Below are 25,711 nucleotides of genomic sequence, written 5' to 3'. Positions count from 1 at the left end.
TTTATATGTTAAGACTAAATGCCCGTCTGATTTGATGTTACAAGCAATAACTCGCATTGCCCAAGAGTTTCTTTTATTCTAAAAATTAACAGCCAGTCCGAATTAAATTTTACTAAAATGTGTGCGAGTATATAAAGTTAGTCTGGACCGAATTTAGCGCTTCCTTACTTGTTGAATACTGTTTTCATGTATTTTATTAAAGACCAGGTAATTCAGATAGCACCAGATATCTTCATGGACGATAATATTTTGTTTATAAAATTGAAATTTAAATGAAATATGGTTTTTAAACAACTAAAAGTTAAACGGTTTTTTTGCCTGAGAATTTTTCGGCTTTAGGATTTTCTAAAAATTCCGAAGTCAACATAAAAAATGGATAGCCGAGTTACCACTTTTTGTTTAGAGTCTGAGTGCCACTTCTATCTGCTTACCTCTGTTTAGCATCGTCACTACTTTTTGGGTATAAACTACGAAAAAAACCGCAATATTTACCAGGCCTGATCTTCTGATTTTTATTTCGGTCAATGCAAAAACATCAATTCAATTTAAGGCAAGAAAGAGTAAAACTCTTCTGTAGTATAGATTCTGATGAATGATGAATGAACACTTTGATGTTAATATTAAAAATTGGTCTAGCTAGTTTACTTGATGAACTTATTTTCCAACACAATTTTTAACACACGCAATTATTTAGCGACGTAAATAAGTTAAGTTATTCACTTCTACAAAAACAAAAATTTGTGCCAGCTATTGAATAGGAACTGTTTTAGAGATGATACAGAAATGTTTATTAAAAAATTTTTATTTACAACACATAATACTTAATTTACATAACAATAAATATTTTTTAACAATTTAAAGCTACGAACAAACATATGTTCATATAGTATATCAAAATATATGGTTAGATGAGGTGGATTGGCAAGACATAAACAACAAATAAACAAATCAAACTAAGCACGAAAAATTCTTTTATGTTACTGAAAAATGCTCAACTATCCTTATCTTCGCTTCACCCATCCGGCATTGTGAAATATTTTATAAATTTCATTACGATCAATTTTCTCAGCTTCCCGATCGAGTACAGGCATTTCCTTGGGAGTCAAGAGTGACTCTTTAGCGAGGGCAGCTGCGATATGGGGATTACTATAGAAACGGCGACTCTTCGATAGCTCCGCTGGCAACTGAGCTTCTCGCTCCGCATTGGCTACAACTGAAGGATGAGCGTAGCCTTCCTGATTTGGCTCAGAGATTGGCTTAAAATCCGGCTGTGGGGAAGTGTATCGTGGATAATGAAGCGGTTGATATGCCAACGGTGTTGATTGGTGGAAATAAATTTGACCGCTGCATGAGACCACGCATAGGCACACACAAAGCAGAATTAAGTGGATGTTGCTGAAAAGTAAAATAAATTGTATTTTATATTAACTAAATAAAAAATGAATGTGCTAATATGGTTAAAATTAAATATAAATGCTAGAAATATTTCCGTCATTTTATTCATAGTTTTATTCATCCATAAGTACAGTCAAACCTGTTTTTCTGTTTCACTAAGTTTTGAAAAAATATTGCTTATGCGTTAGAGAGGGACAATTTAAAAAATATGCAACTACTTCTCAATGATTACTGATATCATGTACAACAGATTTTTAGCAAAGTTATTTTATATAGCATTGATATTTCTGCATTTCGGAAAGTAACCATCATAGAGAAGGTGGGCATGGTTAGAGCACGCCTTTGCTCATTTTCAAAACTAATATATTTTAGAACAAGAGCAGCATGTGCACCAAGCTTCGTTCGCATGTCTTGCACGCCGGAGCAAGTAGCGAAAAATTATAATGATTTAATTAAAGAGTGACTATAAAAAATCTTCTTAAGTCGCGGTGCGAATATACTCTGATTCTCGGACGCGACTTCAGTGATTTGGATGATATTTTCTGTACAGGGTCCGGCATTCGAAGTGTAAACAATTTCAGACCATTCGCGCGGCTGATGCACGGGCATCAGCTGTCTGTTAGTTGGCTAAATGACAGTCTAGAGTAATGTTTATAAGCGCGCGGAAGCATTTTGCCGAGAGTAAACGTGAAAAAAGAAAATCGGTAATGGATTTCAAAAGTAAAAGTGAGATTGCATTATATTTGGCTGAAAAATCACAACTAGCGCTTGTTCGTGAGCTCGAGCACCTTAAAGTAAATAAAGTATTTGTTTATCGCACCATTGCTCGTGACAATGATACTGGTAGCATCGCGAAACGTCATAAAGGCGGCCATCAAAAGACTGCAACGTCACGTGAAATGGTTAAAAAAAGTGAAGAAGCGACTTGAGCGAAATCCTAGACGAAGTGCCAATCAAATCGCGAAATACTTGAAAATATCTGACCGTAGCATGCACCTTATACTGAAAAATGATCTGAAAGTCAAGCCTTAAAAGATCCAAAAGGCACATGATCTCAAACCAAAGCAGCAACAGACTTGAGAGAGCGACGAAGTTGCTGGCGGTCAATTTCCGAACATTGGGTTTTCTGACCAGACATTTTTTCATATTGAGCAATTCGTAAACTGTCAAAACGTTGGGGTTTATTTGACCGACCATTCATAAGAGAATTTTACTCATCGATTGGCTACCAAGAGGCAGCACCCGCCACTGGTTATAGTTTGGGCCGCTGCACAGTGGTCCGGCGGCCGGACAAAATTCAATTTTTCAACATTTTTGAAATAAAAATTTGATAATGCAGATGTTTTCTTAAGGGGAGATATACACCTAGAAGGTCGTGAAAAATCGATTTTTTTTTTTTTGCATTTTCTTAAAGTTTGAGGGCTCTAGAATATCTAGTGAAAAGGACAAGGTAATATTTCGATAAATAAGCTAGTTACAGCCGAGAACGTGAAACTTGATTTTATGGGCATTCATTCATTCCCAAATTTTCAAACGTGTTTTTCTCAAAACCACGTTTTTCAAGTTGGTACCCAAAATTTCTCGAAAAGTAATAAACCGATTGCCTTGAGGCTTTTTGTGGTTATTCTATACAACATTATCTAGTAGATGTCATAGGATTTTTTTTTTCCGTTACATAGTTTTTGTTCTATAGGCAAAATAAGAACTCATTTTTAGCTCAATAATCAATACTTATGTTCAAACGTCCGCCATTTTGTTAAAAATCGATATTTTCAAAATCGGCTACGACAAAGACTAGATTTTAGTATCTGGTTTAATAATCTTTTTGGTTTTCTTATTTCTGATGATTTTTGGAGAAACGCCATTGGGTACCGCGGAGGCTGATTTTTTCAAGGACTTCCAAGGATTCTACATTATCCTTTACAATTCTTATTATTTTAAGCTAAAACAAATTTAACACATTTTTGAATATATGTACTTTTAGATAAATAAAACCCCAATCATACAATTTAAATAGTTTCCTTTGAAAAAAATTCTTAAAAATGACCTTTTTTCCGGCTTTTAGGTGTATATCTCCCCTTAAATATTCAAGGCAGATTTCCTGAAAATATTACTTAATTTAAAAAATTGTTCATTGTAGTTTTTTGACTTTAAACATGAAATTGTATGCAAATCGTACTTCATACAAGAGTTTCATTTTCATGTCTGCAAATAAATATTAGCATTTGATTGTTAACCAAATATTGAAAAAAAGAAGATAATTGAATATATTAACGGAAACAGTAATAATTCTCTTAATTTGTGGTACAAAACCCAATTTTTTTTCTTGAAATTTCAAAATTTTTCGAAAATTTTTTTTTTAAAGATCATTTTTTCGAGTGGTCCACACCGGTCCACTTGAAATCAACCTGAGTGATGTAGCCACATATTTCAGCTATGATCTCAAACTGAAACCTGTTGCGCAAAGTTGCGCAAATTAAAAATAATGTTGCTTTTGTGCATTTACCCACAGGCAAAACGTTACATATGGCTTATGCAATTTTGTGTAAAAGATAGAAAAAGACATCACAGACCCCATCAGCATTAAGAGACAACTAAAAAAAAAAAATTTATTAAAAAAACAAAATTTTTTTTTAATATTATTACAATATTAATATGATATATGTATATATAACACTATATAAATACAATAAAATTACATATAATAATATAACATTTTTATCTGTCACTGGAGGAACGGGCGTAAGCCGATTAGAATATTAACGAACATCTGAGAATTGCTTGTAATAATAAAATCAAAATGACGTATAGTTTTGAAAAAAAGGAGTTATTTATTTTTTTGCGTTCTTCAGAAAAAAAAAGTTTTGAGTCAAAGAAGTTAGAATTACAAGATACAAGAGGATTCTGAATCATAAAAAAAAAATTAAAAATTAAAAACAAAAAAAACAACTAAATATCCAAAAAAAATTTAAAAACTAAAACAAAAAAAAATTTAAAATAAAAAAAAAATTAAAAATTATTAAAAAAAAAAATTAAAAAAAAAAAAAATAATAAATAAAAAAAATCTAAAAACAAAAAAAATGAGGAGAGAATAACCTTACCGTAAACCTCCACGTGGTACTCTCTGGGGTCGTGAAAAATGTAAAAATGAACTCACCAGCTAATTACGGAAGTAAAAATGTATTTATAGTATTCAATGAATTTAAAAGTTGCTAAAACTAAGGTCAGATTCGTCATCACTGATCCTTAAAACACCTAAATATATATTTTCAGCTTAATTAAATGAGTTTTTGAATTTTGTCCGCCAACGCCTTCTGGTCGGACCACTGTGCGCTGTTACCGCAGACGGGCGCTTTCCAATCGTTTTCATCGAGCCTGGCGTCAAGGTAAATGCGAAATATTATCGGCAAAGTGTTCTGGAGGTTGCTTTGAAAACGTCGGCAGACAAACATTTCGTAGGCAAACTATGGATGTATCAACAGGTCTCGGTACCGTCTCACAAAGCACGAGTGAACCAAGAAAGGCTAAAAAACAACGTTCTGATTATTCTCTTTTGGCCTATTTTGGGCCGAACTAAATGATTCACCAGCCTCGAGGCGCTGAAAAAAGCAATTGTCCGCGAGTGGTCCAAAATACTTGTAATTCGATATTGAGCAAAGTAAATTGATTCTTAATTTTGTATTATCTGCACACATTTTTTACTTTGAATTGAATAAAAGTAATTTTCCAAACTCAATTTATGGCCTTTTTAATTGGTTATACTTCGAGTGTCGGACCATCTATAGACAATATTTTATTTAATACTACATATTTACATTGTGAAAATGATACGAATATTGATAAATATTTTATAGATTTCCATATTATATTTACAAGCAATTACTACACGAAAAATAAAATTAGCACTTAGGCACGAAAATCTTCACAAAGATCTTGAAATCTGGGTGGCACAATTCTGTGTTCTATCATTCTTGAGTTGAAGCGGTAATGCCAATTCGCTGTCTAGAATATGCGATTTGACTGCATTACCATAGACTATTTTTGTAAGGTGCCGGTGTTGCGCCAACCATCCAGATACGATCTGAGTGTGAAAACATGTAATCGAAGATGCCATTAGTGAGATAAGTGCTTAACTTGCGGAAATCTACCGAAAAATAGGGTGCACAGGCTCAGCTACTGTTATTTGATTGTAATTGTGTTTCATGAAAACAATACAAAATTAATATTCTTTAGGAATGTCCCCATAGGCTGAGTCCATGAAGTCAAGACTAAAGGGGTACATACTCGTACTAGGTTAATAATTTTTAAATATTAAATTTTGTATTATTCAAAGCTACATTTCAAATATTTACAATAGTTTTTGTTAATGTTGCTTGAGTCTTGTTAACATTGTTTTATGCTGAGTTTTGCTGGTGCTCGTATTGCTTTTTAAATGCTTGTATTGATTTTATTCATGCCAGCTGCGAGTTTGTATGAATGTGTGTTTGAATTTAAAATGAGGATGCATATACTCGTAGTTTAAATATTCTATTACTCATCGAACTTTGTATAGTATAATTACTAACAAACGTGTCGATATCCTAGTTTTCAATGAACTCACACCCATATTGAGCCGTACGGGGGCTGTGCCTACTTTTTAGAAAACAGAATACTAAATTTGGTTTTAAATTTAAAATGAAAACAAATTACTACGAATTACTTCTTCTTAGGGTGTAATAGAGTCTCACAAGTAAACAAGTAAGGCAATTTAAGTTCTAGTAAATTGGAATTTTTTATGTCCAGCCCCTGCACATACACATACACCCGTTTGGGGTGTTTGACCGAGCACCTCCTCCTATTTGTGGTGTACGTCTTGATGTTGTTTCACAAATGGAGGTAAGAGCTTGAGAACTTTAAATGATAATACAAAACGGAAATATTGTGTGAATACTTTTTTTTATCATAATCTGGTAGCTAATCACAAGGTACTAATTTTTGAATACGACGTCCGGCATATATCTGTTGTGGCTGCGAGTTGCATGATCCATTCGATCAGTCCAATTCTTGACTACTTTTCCCAATAAATTTGGTCGTATGGCGTGAATGGTGGCTGAGTATTGCAATAAATCTAGTTAGAATTAAATTTCGTGAATGTTTAGCTGATTGGTGTTTGGAAATAAAAATTCAGTTGGCACGAATAGATATCGCTCGCCCTGTAACGGTGAAAGAAATAAGGACCGATGATGCCGCCGTGCTTTATGAACTTCCCGAAAAGATTTTTTTTTCGAAGTAAATTTTCACAATTAGGAAGCCTTGCTGTGGCGTTAAACGACTTGCCAAAACTTACTGAACAGAAATGTCAACACAGTTTGCCATTTTGAGCTGTCCAACCATAGCTATTGATATCGACATTTCTTATGCAGCTAAAAAAACATCCGCTGTTTACTTCTAATCACTTGAGGCTATTAAATTAAATCCCACCAAAAAATGGGGACTTTGCTTGTAAATTCAAAAAATGTCCTGGCATTGAGCTTTTTGTTTAATGTATATTTTTCAATAAGAAATATTACCAAACATTTGTACCAAAACAATTGAAATTTTTTCTCAACGTCCTTCAAATGTTGGACCACTATTTTAATACAATCGACTGCGGTTAGTTTCATTTTATTATATTTTAACAATGTACTTGTATAGATCGGCGCAAAAAACTCTCTATGCAAAAAAACGCAATATTTCGTGATACCTTCAGATATTACACCTAAATCTCAAAACTGAATGGATTTCGAAGAACTGTGACACGAATTCTTATCGCGAAGGTTTTAAATTTATTTATAAGTAATTTGCTTTAGAATTCAAAAACTTTATGGTCTACAGAAACGTTCCCTTAAATTTAAATTTTTGTTTGGCGAGGTTTACTTAAGCCCCGATTTGCTTGTTCATTTTTGACGTTCGACTTCATTGCCAAAGTATGTGTGTACTAATAATATGGCACACTTAACTTTCTTTGTACATACGTAAGTATTGATTTATTCGTACAAATGGATTACCCCAGTTTCAGTAGAAGCATACACAATAGGGTTGGTCATTGCATGTCGAGGAAATGCCATAATTAAACTTTTTACGGTGCAAGACCAAAAGATAAGAAAAAGTTTTTTCTAATAGCAGTCGCCCCTCGGCAGACAATGGCAAACCTATGAGTGCATTGCTACCATGAAAAAGCTTTTCATAAAAATAATAAAATATCTGCCTTTCGGAGTGGGCTTGAAACTGTAGGTTCTTCCATTCGTGGAACAACATCAAGACGCACAACATGAGGAGGAGCTCAGCCAAACACCCAAAAAGGGAGTACGCCCCAATTACATATATATATATATGTACAATTGAAGTATCAACTTCAAATACCATTGCCACCATTTTTATCATTATCATTTATCTAACTGTAGGTACCGTTGCACAATAGCTGTGTTTCAATAGTTAAAATACGGACAAAAATCTTGCACGCATGCAACAACAGCGACGGAGTCCTGATGGACATCTGGCGCCATTTATAATTCGTTCTATTCGTTTTGGTTTTCATTATTACTTTTACGGCATAGCATTTTGTAATTGGTAGCACTGACGAGTGAATATATACATAAATATAGTAGAAATAAGAGCTTTTATTTCAGATATAAATTTCATGTTGAATGACTGTTAATGCCATGCCATTATATAATAACTACTATGGCAAAACGGCAAAACACGCCGATTTTCAGTTGGAATACCGTTCTCTTGAAAATTTATAAATTTTACATATATATTATATTTTGCAAATATTGTGGAGAATACATCACATAAACACAATTATATTTATTATTACTACCAAAACAGAATTTTCATATCAGTTCTATCAACAACCATACCAATTATTTGGTGCGTTAAGTGGGAGTTGATCGGGATACTGAGCCACGCTAAATATTCCAATTTTTTTAACAATTGTCTTATGTTTTATCTGCATCAGCTGTAAACTTCTAATTGTATCTAATCCTTTCACTTTTTTACCAAATGAATTATTTTGAATTTTTTTATCACGTATCAGATTTACGTCATAGTTAGTATTTGCACACACTACCACTATAAGACTTACATCATCTTTTGAAAATAAGTTTATTTCGAAAAAAAATATTGACACCTTTGCACAGGGGGTGAACACATCCACTAATAGACACCAAAGAATTTTATATTGAATGCAAAACAACAGACGTTTGAGCTACAACTGATTTTAGAATAACAACGAAACGATCTTTTATGTTAAATCAGTTAAAATGTTAAGCGCGAATACGCGGCGCTTGAGAAATAAAAATAAAAAAGATTAAAACAAAAACAAATACTGAACAACCATACTCAAGAACAACACAAACAACAAACACAAACATAGCATACACTAGTGCATAACGTTTTGAGCTTTGAGCGAGTAATAGTAAAAGCAAAAATGCTTATTGTACAATGAAAAAACAAAAACAAAACAGATTTAAAGCAAAGCAACAGTCAATGAACAGGAGGCAGCAACAGCAGTAACAAAGTTGGCAGCGGCAGAGGAGATCAACAGCATAACTCCGAAAAACAGCAACGATAGGGGCGGCAACAGTTAATCAGCTGGTAGCAATTCTACAAGTTCACTGGTAGCAACCGGATGGGGGAACTTGAAACTTAAATTGTTGATTCTTTTAGCTCGTGCACGAGTTTTTAGTTGACGGATGGCGACCCAGAGTAGTGAACGCAACGCCTATTAGGGTTGTGTGGTGGCAATCTTTTTGTAACTTCAATGTTGGTACGAATAAAAATAACTGATCAATTACACACAGGCTTACTTACATACCTACATATAGAACTTCAAACATGATCTCGCTGATCTTGAATTTGTTCTTACAATCATATGATCACATTTATCTTTTTACTTACATACATTTGTATATACATATAATAAAACAGTTTTTGTTTATTTTTTTGTTTTTGCTATTTTTGGAATTCATTAACATAATTCATTTCTCTACAAATTCATTTATGACCGACCTCTTACGAAAGGTTAGATTGTTCGCATGGGCTATTGATTTGTTTGAAGCGTGAACAAGAAAGGTTATGCAAACAATTAATAGTCTGTTAATCATCAACTGCGACATATTTAGAACCAATTAGTTGCAAAAACATAAACATATGCACACGTACATATGCACACTGGAGATTCGTATGCACCTATGTAAAATATATACATATATACATTTTATACAAACATTCATATAATCTATCAAGAAAGCGTCAATTAAAAAAAACGCACATAAATGACTGCAATTATTTTTGTATCGAACAGTTGGCAATTTGTGAAAAAATTATATAGATCAAGATCAACCATATCCTCAGTTCAAATGCATTGAATTTAAATTACGAATAAGTTTAAAAAGAAAAAATTACAAATCTCTAGTAATAAGACCCTGGCTTATATTTGTGGCAGCTCATATTCGTAGGCAAATATTGTACGACTGGTTATATTGTGATCCATAATTATGTGAAACAAAAAATTACTAGAATTACTAGATTACTGGGCTTAGAATGTTTCTTAATTATTGTTTTTTTTTTTATTCAATTTCAATTTCGACTTTCGCAGAACGAGCGATATTTTGTCACATTTTAAGCACGTATTCATATATACGAGGTGTGTTAAAAAAATAAGGTGAATTTTCAAATTTCGCGGGCTACGTAGGTACGTTTGAACACTCGTCTCGAAGACATGTTTAGTTTGTATGTGAGAGACATAAATAAGACAAGTGTTTTGCGTGTTCGGCGATTTTGTGTTATCGACTGTTGGCTCTCCTAGACTCTTCCATTGGTACGATTGAGCTTTGGTTTCGATGCCATAACCATATACCCACGATTCGTCACCAGTTATGACCCTTTTAAGCAAATCTGTATACTCGTTGACGTCATTCAACAATTCCTGAGCGATACTCATGCGACGTTGTTTTTGATCAAGCAATTGTGGAACGAACTTCACTGCCACACGCTTCATGCCCAAAATTTCCGAAAAGATTGCATGGTATGAGCCAACCGGTATGCCGACATCCTCAGCAACATCTCTAATTGTGATTCGACAATTCTCCATAACAATTTTCTTCACTTTCTCAACATTTTCATCGGTTCTTGATGTGCTGAGGCATCCAGAGCGAGCGTCGTAATTCACATCTTCTCGACCTTCTGTGAAAAGCTTGTGCCACTTGTAAAAATTTTTTTGGACTCAGAGTACTCTCACCGTACGCCACTATCAACATTTCCAGTGTTTTTGAGCACTTAATTCCATTTTTTACACAAAATTTAATGAAAGAACTATTCGATAGCAGAAAATCACTGAACACGCAAAACACTTGTCTTATTTATGCCTCTCACAAATTAACTAAACATATCTTCGAGATGAGTGTAGAAACATAAAAAAAAATAGTCGAAAGTCGAATATACGTATCCCACGAAATTTGAAAATTCACCTTTTTGAACACACCTCGTAAATATTTTGTATGAGTATATTTTGATTAAGATTTATTTCCTTGAAAGATTTATTTTCTCACCTATACCTTCTAACTATAAAATATATGGTATAGGTATGTATCGATGGTTTTCGATAAAAGTGACATAATTCAAAAATTCAAAATACTGAGTTGCGTCAGTTTTCTAGATAAGTGACGCACCAATTCGATCACCTGACAAAACGACACTAACGCCATCTCTCAGAATTGCTTCAAGATTCGCTTATGACGCTTTTCCAGATAAAAATATATAAACTCTGTAGTTGATTTTTGCTTTTAACGGCAAACCTCCGAATTTGAGTTAATTTTAAGTTGTGTCGCTTTTCTCGAAAACCATCGGTATGTTCGAGCCTGTGAACTTATGAAATATTAAAATTTCTGTAAACTTTAATAATTAAAACAGTAAAATGTTTCGATGATAATAAATAAGTAACAATTTAAAGTCCACTTTCGATAAGTCGACCTTTGGATTATTATACAGAAAAGTCTTCCGGTAAAATATTTGTGCAATGATAAATCATATCTATGAAATGTCTAACTATCTAAGAAGATATCGATCCTTACCTTACCAGTAGTGTAGTGCTTATAACTTCCAAATATGTAGGTTGAGCAACACTTTCTAATTTCTTTCTAAGTACAATGCCAAAAAAGTGTCAGCGGCTACGCTGGCCGGATCAAGTCATATAAATGGACACGATCGCTCTGGCTCTGGAAGTATTCGATACGATGGCCGAGGGTGGTAGTGGCGGTATCTTAGTCACTGCAATGGAAAAGCTAAGTCTAGAAGGAATTGGACTTTCTAATTGGCATCAGTTAGCCGAGAAAGAAATGACTGGCCCGATTTGTTGAGCTTGGCTAAAATCGCCCATAACAAAGAAGAAAATGCCCGTTCCGAATGGTGCACGGTTTTTATAAAAAAACTTTCTTTTGTCGCAAACATGCAATCGGATTTTTGACAAATAAAATATGTAAATTACACAGTGCAATAAAATAAAAAAAAGTTATATTTCTGGAGTCTGCGAGTATTTTTCAGATATGGAAAAAAGGACTATATGTATTAGTGATTTTTTTAGTCTTATGCCACCTTAATGTTTTAATTTTATATGAAATTCTAAGATTTTACGGAAAAAATCATATCTGAAATCAAATGAATCAAAACTATTTCTATGGATAAAATAGTAAGAATACTCGTATATGGTATATTTTAATTCATAACTATTACATTCTTCTTCGTAATAATAAATAAAAAATATTATTTATTTCAAAGAAACTTGGTACACATATTGCTTCAAAGTAGGTTGACTCTTCTATCATAAGAGAATTTCTCAAGAAAGAAAGAAATTACTCATATTTGGTATAAATAATTAACCCCAAAAAAGATATAGCACGCAAGTAAAATGAAAAAAAAAAAAACTACCAGTCTAACGGTTAGACGCGATAGAAGTGAAACCTTCCGTAAAACAAACTGGGAGAGAATGAGACGAAAGCAGCATTAGGGGCGGGATAATTATAGGTTCATTATAATATTGCTATAAAGTTCATATTTTATTTTCTTCATTTTATTATTATTCATCCTCAATGTTTTCAATTTCAACAAATGATACGAGTGGCTTATGATAGCTAAAATATGATACAAATGCTTTGGTTTCGATGTTGTCAACATATCTTTGAAATACCGCGTCAATTGTTGTTTTTGATCGTGTTGTCGATTCAGTGCGATTGTTACACATTTTTAAATTGAATGTTGTATTGAGAAAGTCAATTGAAGGAACCGCTGTGTCCAATGCAAAATTTACGTTAAAATCGCCACTTAAAATCATTGGAACTTTATTGTAATCTTTTCTAAGTATCCGCGATACTTCTGGTGTATACTTTATTAAATTTTCGTGAATGAATTCCGTGATGCTATTTATTGATTTTTTTTTCTGTCGATATTCACAACACTTTTCTGCATTATTTTTCGGCATAATTGCGGTAAATATTTAAAAATGAAAATATTTACGAATATAAAAATACACACGCGGTTGCTATTATGAGCGTCCCCAGCAAAACCTGCGTGACCGAAACTCTAACACAATTACATTTTTTTGAATGTTACAAACACATATGCACGCAGGTTTTGCTGGGTCGTGACCGAAACTCTAACACAATTACACATATGCACTCGTATTTGTTTGAAAATCGACTTTTTTTTTGGTTCTCCGTCACCTTTGGAAAATGTGTAAACAGTAAGCAAACTTTATTCAAATATTTTCCCTCATTTTTGCATCAGTAAAATTAAACAAACGCCGTAGCCGAATGGGTTGGTGCGTGACTACTATTCAAAATTCACAGAGAGAACGTCAGTTCGAATCTCGGTGAAAACACCAAAATTAAGGAAAACTATTTTTCTAATAGCGCTCACCCCTCAGCAGGCAATGGCAAAACACCGAGTGTATTTCTGCCATGAAAAAAAGCTCCTCAAAAACATATCATAAAATAAAATAAAATAAAATAACTGTATAAAAAAAAATTTTTTCTTGTGATTCGAACCAAGGATTTTGGATCGGAAGCTCACATTGCTAGTCGCTCGGCTACCGCGCCATGCTGTAGGCGCTGGCCTAAAAGTTATTTAGTTCGTCGCTACGTTTATATCAACATATAATATAACGCTTCGTAGCCAAGAGTGTCGCTTTTTTCGTTTCACTTTTTCTCAAATCACTCCCAACGATTCTAAAGAAGTTTTCACTTCAAAAAACAAATTTGTCTATTTTTGGGTAAATTCGTTTTTTCGATAACCACTTAATAAAACTCCCCATACTTGGTACACGTATTTATACCCACCCCATTTAAATCGGGCGGCCGCCGTAGCCGAATGGATTGGTGCGTGACTACCATTCGCAATTCACAGAGAGAACGTCGGTTCGAATCTCGGTGAAACACCAAAACTAAGAAAAACATTTTTCTAATAGCGGTCGCCCCTCGGCAGGCAATGGCAAACCTCCGAGTGTATTTCTGCCATGAAAAAGCTCCTCATAAAAATATCTGCCGTTCGGAGTCGGCTTAAAACTGTAGGTCCCTCCATTTGTGGAACAACATCAAGACGCACACCACAAATAGGAGGAGGAGCTCGGCCAAACACCTAACAGAAGTGTACGCGCCAATTATATATATATATATATTTAAATCGGGCAAAAATCTTATTGGGATAGGATAATAACCACGTCTACTTTTGATATGTTAAGACAAGATTTCCATCCGTTCATCTGGCGTTAGAAGTTATAATTCTCATTGTCTACAACTCAAATTTTACTAAGCTGTGCGTTTACATTTTATAATCAAGCATTTTAAAGGAGCATTCAAACAAAATGATTTAAGCAAAAAATTAATAAAATTTTTATATATGCCCACATATGTTTTTATTTTATACGTGTATTGAAAAAACTGTAACAATGAAACATCTAGCAATAACTAACCCATTGGAAATAAGGATACTTCACATGTGATTACTAGCAGGCACACTTCAGAGTATTATATTGGATTGGCAACTAAGTAATTGCGGATTTCACTCATAGATGGCTTCAGTTGAATTTTTAGGTTTGCAGACGTAGTACAAATGTAAAACACATTTTGTTATTTGATAGTTGGCAATTCAGCTGTCAATCAGTAAAAAAAGTTTTTTGATCGGTTGCGTAGTTTTCGTTTGGCGTTCGTTGAAAAATGGAAAATCAAAAAGAACATTTTCGTTATATTTTGTTTTTTTCATTTCCGCAAAGACAAAACCGCATCGCAAGCTCATAAAAAGTTATGTGCTGTTTATGGTGACGAAGCCTTAAAAGAACGGCAGTGTCAAAATTTGTTTGCTAAATTTCGATCTGGTGATTTTTCACTAAAAGATGAAAAACGCTCTGGTCGTCCAGTCGAAGTTGATGACGCCCTAATAAACACAAACGGTTTGACTTTTTTAACTAATTTTTTTTTTATTATCGAGTTTGAACATATACATTTAAGTATGAAATTCGATTTCTTTTGTATGACCACCGCGTGCACGTTTTACGAAGTCCAATCGTTGAACCCAATTTTCGACCACTCTTTTGCATAAATCGGCCGAAATTTCAGCAATTTCGCGTTCAATATTGGCTCTGAGCTCACAAATCGTCGCCGGCTTGTTACTGTAGACCAATGACTTCACATAACCCCAAAACGGGACGGCTTGTTAAATGGACCGTAAAATGGCCGTAATGCTCTTAAAGTAGCAGCAACAGAACGATTATTTTCATAAAAAATTTGCACGATTTGCAATCGTTGCTCAAGTGTGTAGCGTTCCATGATGAAATGTATACTAATGAAGTTTACAAATGACAAGCGAAAAATAAAAAATATTGCGTCGTTCGCCTTCCCTATCGGAAAAAAGTTGAAGCGCACCTATTGAACAACCCTATACATGTATTGAAAATCACTTAAAACAACTTGTCTATGTTCAAAAACTCAATAATGGGTTCCTCACGAACTGAAAGAAACGCATTTAATGCAAAGCATTAACAGCTGCGATTTGCTAAAGAAACATAATGAAAATGATCCATTTTTAAAACGACTGATAACTGGCGATGAAAAATGGGTTGTTTACAGGCCAGGTGAACCAACTCAAGCAACATCATTAGCTGATATTCATCAAAAGAAGGTTTTTTTATCAGTTTGGTGGGATTACAAAGGAATTACCTACTTTAAACTCTTACCATTCAACCGATCGTCCAATTCTGATGTCTACATTGAACAACTAACGATATTAAACAATGCAGTTGCAGAAAAATCATCATGACAATGCAAGGCCACACATATCTTTGACCACTCGGCAAAAATTATTGGAGCTTGGTTGTGATGTTTTGCCAAATCCACCATATAGTCCTGACCTTGCACCATCTGATTTCTTTCTGTTCCGATCTTTACAAAACATCTTGAGTAGTAAAAATTTCGATAATGATGATGATGTCAAATCGTACCTGATTCAGTTTTTTGCTAATAAAACCAGCAGTTTTATGAACATGGGATTATGATGCTGCCTGAAAGATGGCAAAAGGTCACTGATCAAAATGGGCAATACATTACAGAATAAAGTTACTTAGTTCCATGAAAAAATTGTCTTTGATTTTCTAATAAAAACCCGCAATTACTTAGTTGCCAACCCAATACTATGATAATTGCGGTTAAAAGACAATTTTTACATAAATATATAAAAAAGAGAATGCACAGACAAGAAATCTAAAAACAAAATATAAAAAATATTAGCGAATTCGGCATTTCACTGGTGTCAGTACAGGAAATAAATGTATACACGTGCCGATGTATCTCTGCACGATTCATTCTATATTCATGGCCTGCCACTCACTTTCGCTTATCTTTTCTTTTTATTTATATATTTTCTATACCTACGTCACAGCACTTGGGAAGGCCCAATCTTGCGCTCAATCATTTTTAGTAAAATTACATAGCACTGATAAACTGGCCCTTACAAGTACATATTTATGTATGCCCGTACACATAGCACAAAATAGCTAAAGCGGAAGCACCAATGCTCGTTCCATTTGCAGACAATTAGCAAAGTCTCTGCTCATAATTACGTATGTATAATGTAACATTTATTTAACAAAATAATAAAATCAAAATACAAAACATTGAAGCCATTAGTACAAAATGAGATATTTGATTATCCATGAACTTCACGTTAACGACATCACAATTCAACGAACGCATGCGCACTTTTTAACTCCAACAGCTGAGTAAAAAAGTTGCGGAGTGAATTGTCTTACGGTATAGTGACGGGTGTGCCCGATTGTATTGTTTATAAACACGAAATCAATTACATTTTAGACACTTTGAACTTTTATGAAATTCATGCAATTTCTTGGTGTCTATTTCTTGCATACATATACGAGTATACATAAATACAGATATACATAAATTTTAAGACATTTTCATTACACTTTCATATGTTACACACAATCACGTTCACATCTGAATCTCCATACATGGCTTTGAACTTCATTTTAATTCATTGCCAAGGCTATCACTTTATTAAAAAAACGAACCACTAGACAAATATGCTTCTGCTCACGTATGCAAATTACTTTTGTATTCACGAATTTAGTACGAATATGAAAAGTAAAATGTGTATTTACACATACAAATACACATACATATGTTCTTAACAGCCGAAATGGGCATTCAGAATGAATGAATTCCGGCTAAGACACAAAGAAGAGATTGGCGAAAAAATTAGCATTACAATTAATGTTATATAAGTCATATTGTACCATACCATAGTCATGCAAGTATGTATGTATGTATGTATCATGTGTATGAGTTATGCAGATTTTTCGAGCGTGAGTTTATCATTTGTTTGTTTGTTTTGATGTCCGTCATGAGAAATAAGAAAAACCTTTAGTTTCTTGAAAAATTTACTTGACACTAGAAAATATTCCTGATACACCCTCAAAGCGTTTGGCGAATTTGACTTAAAAATACTTGACACGACTGATTTGGCATTACGTTTGTTAAATTCAATATTTAAAATCTACATAAATCGACAACACTTTATCGCATCGTCCCACAAAATTTACGATACGAAGGAGTTCGTTGAAACCAAGGCACGTTGAACAGATATCACCAGTAGAACAACTGATGCTCCTGGATACTTGCACATACTCGATAATTGCGACAATTTTTTTTTCATTGCGTACTCAGTACTTGCGAAATTAGAACATATTTTCCTCGATACTTGCATCATGTTTAATTTGGTCTTTCTCTTTTGCTCTTTTTACGTTGTACTTTTGAGAATAAACGTCGAAAAAATACCGTCGATGATATTTGGTAATGACATTTTTTGAATTAAATCAACTGAGTGAATTCAGGAGAAGTATCGTCTAATTGCTGAGGAAATGACAGTTTTGCGTTAACTTTTGCATTATTCACACAACAGCTAATTTTTATTCAAGGAGCTGCATCTTAGAAAAAATTAATATAATTAAGAATGGTGTGCTAAGAAATATGCATATATTTATATTGTATTATTTAAAACTAACTATCTCGGGAGCATGATTTCAACAAATGGTGGAGGTGAAGAAGACGCAGAAAACGGTCGGCGTAAAGCTAGGTCAGCCTTTGGACGGTTACAGAAAATTTGGAAAAATAGACAAATATCGCAGAAAACTAAAACAAGAGTATTCAACTCATGCGTAAAATCCACACTCTTATATGGCAGTGAAACGTGGCTGATGTAGAGAAGCATTACGCAGAAACTACAAAGCTACACAAATAAATGCCTTCGGATAATATGTAAAGTTTTTTGGCCGAACACTATTCGAAATATGGATCCGAGCAAGATCCAATCCAAAAGGTGATAAGTGGTCGTAAATGGCGATGGACCGGCACACTCTCAGAAAGGACAGGAAAAGCATTTGCAGGAAAAGCAACAGTATTGAAATGGAACCCACAATGACACAGACAACCCGGTCGTCCACGAAATACTTGGAGGCGTTCTAACCTTTGAGAACTAGAAACAGTTAACCAAACGTGGGAGAGAACAGCGATTAACAGAATAAGATTTAAATGTTTTTTTGAAGCCCTATGTTCCCAAGTGGAATAATAAAGGAATAAAAAAAAGCATAAACTTAACAAAACTTTACGCCATAAATAAAATATTAACCAAAATCTTACGATTCCTCATATTTTAAGGGGTAAAATTATTCACACAAATTATGAATATGAATATAAATTTTAACTGATTTAATTTCTCTAACAAAGCAATATATGCTGTCGAATAAGTCCCGTTAAGAATATGAGCATTCAAACATTCGAAACTCAACTTATTTGGTGAATTCAAGTCTTGCTTTCGCGTTATTAATACATTATGGGTCGGAAACAACTGAAGCTGAAAAAGAAATAATTTTGCATACTCGTAATCAGGGAAAATGTGCAGAAATGGGCCAAACGGTGAATCGAAGTGGTTTTGTTATTTATGGCATAATAAAGCGTTTTAAAAGGGAAACAAATCTTGACCTCATACTGGAGGACATCGCAAATTGACCCACAGTGATGGACGCCACATAATAAGAAAAATAAAAAAAATTGCAGCAACGCAGAAGAAGAGATTAATAAAACAGTCTATCCGGAAACAATTCACAGGGCTTCGAAACGTGTCGTGTAAGTACAGTGAAGTATGGTCATACGGATGGTGCGGGATTATGGATAAATCTTCTTCTTATTAATTGACACAATAACCGCTTACGCGATTTTGGCCGAATTTAACAAAGCACGCCAGTCGTTTCTTGAGTGAAGCCAAGTCCTTCTCCACCTGATCTTTCCAACGCAGAGGAGGCCTTCCTCTTCCTTTGCTACGCATCGAATACTTTCAGAGCCGGAGCGTTTGTATCCATTCGGACGACATGACCCAGCCAGCGTAGCCGCTGGAACTTTATTCGCTGCGCTATGTCTATGTCGTCGTAAAGCTAAATCACTTTACTTAATATTTTAAAAGAAAACTTGCATGAAAGTGCGCAAAAACTGTGTGTCGGAAATAATTTTTATTTTCATGTCCCTCACATTCTTCCAACACCACCACAGTCTCCAGACTTGAATCCCATCGAACATTTGAGGGATGAACTCGCCTAGGCGTAACTAGCAAAACCCAACTAAAGGAGGTACTCCAACAGAAATGGCAAAGTTTGAGTCGAAATGTGACTAAAAAATTTGTTAACTGTACGCCAAATAGACTTAATGAAGTCATCAGGCAAAAAGGAATACCTACCAAATATTAAAATTTCACTGAGCTTAATATTTTATTTGTGAAATTGTTTTGAAAATTTTGTTAAGTTCAAGTTAGTTTTAAATAAAGAATAAATTTGTGTGTTTTTCCTAGAATAACATTTTCGATTATATTAATTTTTTCTCAAGATACAGTTTATAGAATGAAAAATTAGTGGTTGTGTGAATAATTTTGTCCGTGTGTGTACGTACATACATATGTGCCGAGTATGTTGTTTTTCCCATGGTTACTCATACGCCACCGTTTTAGCATAGAACTTTCCTTTCACAAAAACATCAACGCACAAAACAGCTTGCTTACCCACTACGTGTTCGGTTTATGGTCAAGGCTACACGAACGTTACACTACTGTGGTGACAGAATTAAAGTTCACATACCTACGTTGCCATTAATCTACATGGTCCAACGGATTCGAATGACTCATATGGATTTCCATACGGGTACTTCTTGGAGGGCATGCACGTAAGCCTCTCCGAGTTCACTTGGCCACATACGGATGCAGTTTTATGCAAATACAGCAACAAATGTCACTTGTTTCTGTGGTACTAGCAATGACATTGGGCGTTGTGTGATCGACATTGAGAAGTCGGAATGCCGCTTTAAATGAGCATTCGTGCATTGTATTGCAGCAGACCAATTCACTCGTTTGTATGTCTAGCTAACTGTTTATTCAATTACTTGTATGTTTTGAATTTTGCATTTGCATTTTAATTTGCATTGCTTTACGCATTTAAAATCCAGACATGCAAGTATTTTATCTAACTCTAAACGCACATATGCGCGTGTATATATACGCATACATACATGAATTTGTATTCATGCATACCCACAAAGGCAAATGCAAGTAGTTGTATGAAAGCAACAATTGACGAGCGCATGAATGGCCGGTTGGAGGCAAATCTATGTACATTCGTTTATATGCACGTATATGCGCATATGTGCGTGTGAGTTATCGAACGAATTGTAGAATAGAAGAAATAATGGAAAAACTGCACTAACGAACAGCCGTGTTGTTGAGTCTATGACAAGCAACAAAAGTAAGCCAAGTGCAATAACTGTGTATGTTTAAAAGTATCTCAAGGATATGCATGCATACGAATATCACGGTCAATTGTCGATGTGGTCGACACAGTAGTGTAGTATACAGCAAAAGGATTTTAACAAATTAATTAATTTATTGTTAAATATCCAATCGAAATTTTTAGGAATAATGTAAAAAAAAATTATTATTTGTTATGAATGCAGCCTGGTATTTCGACCTTAGAAAATTAATTATTTTAAAAATTAATTTAATAATTAAGGAATTAATTAAAAAAATTTTAAATTAATTTGTAATTAAATATTTTTAAAGCATATCAAATTGAGAGCAAAGTGTACAAGTTTTAGACAGAAATATAGCATTATTACGTAGTTATAGCAACTATTTGAAGACGCGTCGGTGTCACACCCTGAAAATGGCGTAATTAAAAATGCATTTTGACGAAACAACATTGCTTTAAGCGGCGTGGGTGTTTGAAAGAAGTCTATCTTTGGTTGCGTTTACTTTCACTTTTATAGGTGTTACTCTGTACTACTGCAATATAATGGTTTCGTTCGGTACTGGAATCGCTGAGTTAAGAAAATCGATAATTCGGAAGAACCATGTTTTTTTTGTTGTTTTACAAATCTATAATTTTCTTATGTATTAATTTTTATTTATTATTTACATGAAATTATTATTATATTTATTATTATAGTACATAATTGAGTCAACTAGCAGCAAAGCAAAATTTATCGGCCATTATTAATAAAAATGTGTTCCAAAATAGATTTCATTACTAAAGAAACATAAAAAACTTTACTTAACTAAATATCTTAAAACCAAAAATTAAAATATTAGGCAAAAAACCTGTAGCAAAGGGCGATCAGTTTGGAGGTAATTTTTCCAATAGGGGGTTTTTGACAGATCACGCGTGACTACCACTGTTGCCAACTCCAGAAAATCTGAGTCGCTAGGGCCAACATCAAAAGTCGCTAGAAAGTCGCTAACTCCATCAGGAGCGGATCCAAAATTTCATTCGAGAGGTGCCCAAGAGGCCAGGTGCGGACTTAAAATTTGTAGATGAATAATAATTAAACCAGTAATACTAACTCTACTGAAATTTGAGGAAAAATGTAATAAAACTTTTACAAAATTCATTCGGAAGCTGTTAAATAAATAAAGGTGTCTTTTTCATGTCATTTTTCCCCTATTGATAATATATATTTAATTATTTAACCAAATTTGTTACTCTAATGTTTTGTAGGAAATATTTTTAAGTACGTTCGTTGTAGTTTGTTTTTATTTGAGGTCGAAGAATTAACAGACGATAATTCCAGTGAAGAATTAGAAATCTCTTTTGAAGATGTTTTATGGAATGATGAGAGAATGGACTCATCGGACATTAAAGAAGAATAAATTATTTGTTAACTTACCTACCTGTCAATTAAGTGGAATATATGTAGAAAATAAGAAAATTATATATTAGCATAAAATTAAGAAATCATACATAACAAATCTTTTTGTACATCTAATGCCTAATGTTCAATTAAGTATATTATGATCATTGTAACGATCAGATAAATTCTTTAAATTCCAATTTCACATCAGATCAAAAAACATGTGTGCTATTCATCTTCATCGTCTTCACTTAGTAAATTAAATAATTCTTCAGTCTCATGCTCATCTGATAAAGTTGACTTAAGTCGTCACAATACATCTGGTACAAAAGATCAGCTGTGTGGCAATTTTCTTGAACTCTTGAAAGTGAAAAATGTAGCTTTAGTTCTTTCCATTGCTCCAGAATCCTGCGTACAGCTGGTTCAATTGAAATCCAACGAGTTGCACAGACTTTCAAAATTTTTAGCGGCTGTTTCCCGCAATTTATCGTTTCATAAATTTTTTTATATTCTCCTTGCCTTTTGGGAGAAATCGAAAACCAATTGTAGGTTCCCCGTACAAGAAATTCTATGTGTCTGGGTATAGTATTTACTGACGCGCGTGAAGCCGCAAGTTGTAGAGAATGACTTATGCAACGAATCAATACCAAATGTGATAAGCCATATTCTCTCTTGAGCAGTTCGAAAAGACCATTATTTACTTCGACCATTACAGAGGCATTATCAGTACAAATTCCTACCATATTAGCGATGGGGATTTTAAGATTTTTCAAAGAATTCACAAGAACAGCAGATAGGTTTTGAGCGTTAAATGTTTTTTAACATCACTTAGTTTAGCATAAAATTCTGTTACACATATTTGACATCTTGCTTTAGTTGAATCTCCAAAGACTGGTTTCAGCCATCCCTTGAATTCAGGCTGTGTTTCCCATACATCTCGATACTTTTGAACGTACTGCTTTTTTTTCAGAGGTAAATCCATATTTTATTGTATATTTACTTAAAATGAATTAAAAAGGACGCTAGAGGATAGTAAACAATCAACTGAGCCGATATCAATTCAATTGCTTCACGTACAGAACATAATAAAATCCGGGGATTCCCCGACCGCATTGCTCTTATGTGATCAGTGGTAAAAATAATTTGGTTACTCATTACAATTGTGTGAAACAAGGTCGATAATTTATCGACGATAACACACCAATAGGTAGTGCGTTATTTTATCTATAGTCAGTAAATTGTTACTGAGTATGGAAGGTAAAGGGCATTCACGGGTAATCAAGTTGACAGAAAAGTATCTAAAACGGTTTTGATTTGCTCTTCAAAAGTCGCCAGATAAGTCGCTAAATCAATTTTGTCGTCAAAACTTTTTTTTTGTCGCCAAGACTCAAGCAAAAGTCGTCACTTCTAGCGACAAAGTCGCTAAATTGGCAACACTGGTGACTACTGTCAAACTAAATACATTTTTTTTCAGTATTCATTAGGTATATTCATGAAATAAATAATTTGTAACAATTGATATAAATTGTCAAGTTTTCGTGTTCATGTACCCAAGTACAGAAAATGATAGAAAAAAATCTCTAAGTAGGAGAAAGTGATAGAGATCAATTACATTTCATTTTGAGGGGAAGTTCTTACTGTATACATTTTTACTTGTATGAATTTACAAGTGAGAGAAAATTCGAATCGAGTCAAAGTTTTAAATTTAAATAAAAATGGTGAAAATGGAGAATGTAAGTAAATATATTTTTCATAAAATTTATAAAGCTTATTTGAAGTCATATATTTAATAGGAATCGGCCAATGATATAGAGGTGTGCACTTCTGAACCACAGCCTCCAGTCACCGTTGCTGCAGTTTCCGAAATACAAATCGAAAGCATTTAAGGTAACTTTTGTGTGTTTATACTTATACTTCTTGATTATTAACTAATTTGGCAATAGGAAGGAAGGAAAATATAAAAAAGCTATGATTGCTACAACAATACAATTGCTAATGAAATGTTCTTCATCTGACAGCGATGATGGAATGGAAGAAATTCTTCAGGACAAAATAAAATCATAGATTTTAACCTCTTTATTTTCCATTTTATTTACTTATTTTTTTTTTTTAATTTAATACGAGGTAGCTCAACCGAGAAAAAAAAATTTTTCTTGATTTTTCCCGCCAACAATTTAATCAGCTGATCGTAAAACTTGCAAATTGTTACTGGTTTTGCGTTCATGCACTTTTTTGATATTTTTCTCTTTGAGAGCGAATTTTGGGAAATTAAGTTACTGGCAAGATGTTAAATAAATTTTACATGAACAGACCTATTGTAAACAACGTTTACAAATCGTACAATTGTATTACGAAAATCGACGCTCTGCCACTCAAGAACAGCTCATAGGTACATCTGTTGAAAACAAACGTTCGGTGCTGCCTATGGGCTGGAAGAATCATGTGCCCATATTTCTTCAAACACGAGGCTGGCGCCAATGTAACAGTGAATGGCAAACGCTATCGTGCCATGACTTTTTGATACCGAATTAATTAATTTATTAATTTAAGCCCGAGATCTCCACAACATTTGGTTCCAACAAGACGGTGCTACTTGTCACACAGCCCGTGAAACAATGGTTTTACTGCGTCGTTGTTTCGGTGAGAAATTTATCTCTCGTCTCGCACCAGTGTATTGGCCACCAAGATCGTGCGATATCACACCTTTGGACTTTTATAATATATGTGGAGGTATTTAAAATCCAACTGCTTCGATTGAGACATTGGAAGCTAATATTACTAAATTTATTCTCGGGATACCGACCGAATACCTCCTGTTAGTCATTCATAATTGGAGTTTACGGATGGCCGAATTACGGCGCAGTTGCGGACAACATTTGGAATGGTCTATCTTTACAAAATAATTGTGATGAATGGTTCTACACAGAAATAATAAAGACTGTCCAATCAATGAATTTTCGTTGTTTCATTTCAATTTAAAATCCGATATATCTAAACTTATCATCCTTTATATCTACATAATCGAGTTGCTAGATCTATTAGTGCATAAATGTAACTTACAGCCATGATCTTAGCTGGAATTTCTGATCTTCGTATTCTTTCCGAATGTCATTCTTTGATGTTTTTCGAGACCAAAACCATCTCAATTGAGAGCAGAACTATGAGCACTATACAAGAAGTTACAAAAAAGTTCAACTGTTAAAACAAGTAAATATTTATACGTTTTTTTAAGTTATTATTCTGCGCGACAATGCTTTGCCATGACATTCAACTATAATACTCGTATCACCTAAAGCTAAGGCTATAGTGTAAGTTTAAGCGTTATTGTTAATCCACGTTCAATATTTGTAGAACCCTTCCTGGGCCTTTTTTATAAAATTCTCCCAATATTCTACAAAAAAAATTAATAATAAAAAAAAAAAGCAAAAACATTTGTGTTATGAAAACAAATTAAATCCATATCACAATGGGGCAAAAAAAGACATTTAGTCGCATGAAAATAAAAGAAATTATAATTTGATTTCAACTTGTTTTCAGCAAATATTCATAAAATTATTTGCCCTGTGAGA

General features: G+C 33.8%; 1 protein-coding gene across 1 annotated transcript; it reads right to left on the bottom strand.

The window, feature by feature from the left end:
- Positions 1–786: 786 nt before the first annotated feature.
- Positions 787–8,615, bottom strand: LOC129242552 (uncharacterized). Its single transcript, XM_054879248.1, has 2 exons — positions 8,501–8,615; positions 787–1,395 (listed from the first exon to the last, which is right to left on the bottom strand). Exons 1-2 carry the CDS (start codon positions 8,503–8,505, stop codon positions 1,002–1,004), a joined length of 399 nt encoding a protein of 132 aa, XP_054735223.1. The 5' UTR covers positions 8,506–8,615; the 3' UTR covers positions 787–1,001.
- Between the last annotated feature and the right edge of the window lie 17,096 nt (positions 8,616–25,711).

The sequence above is a fragment of the Anastrepha obliqua genome, chromosome 3 (genome assembly GCF_027943255.1).
Source record: "Anastrepha obliqua isolate idAnaObli1 chromosome 3, idAnaObli1_1.0, whole genome shotgun sequence".
NCBI lineage: Eukaryota > Metazoa > Arthropoda > Insecta > Diptera > Tephritidae > Anastrepha > Anastrepha obliqua.
This window is presented reverse-complemented; position numbering and strand designations above follow the sequence as displayed.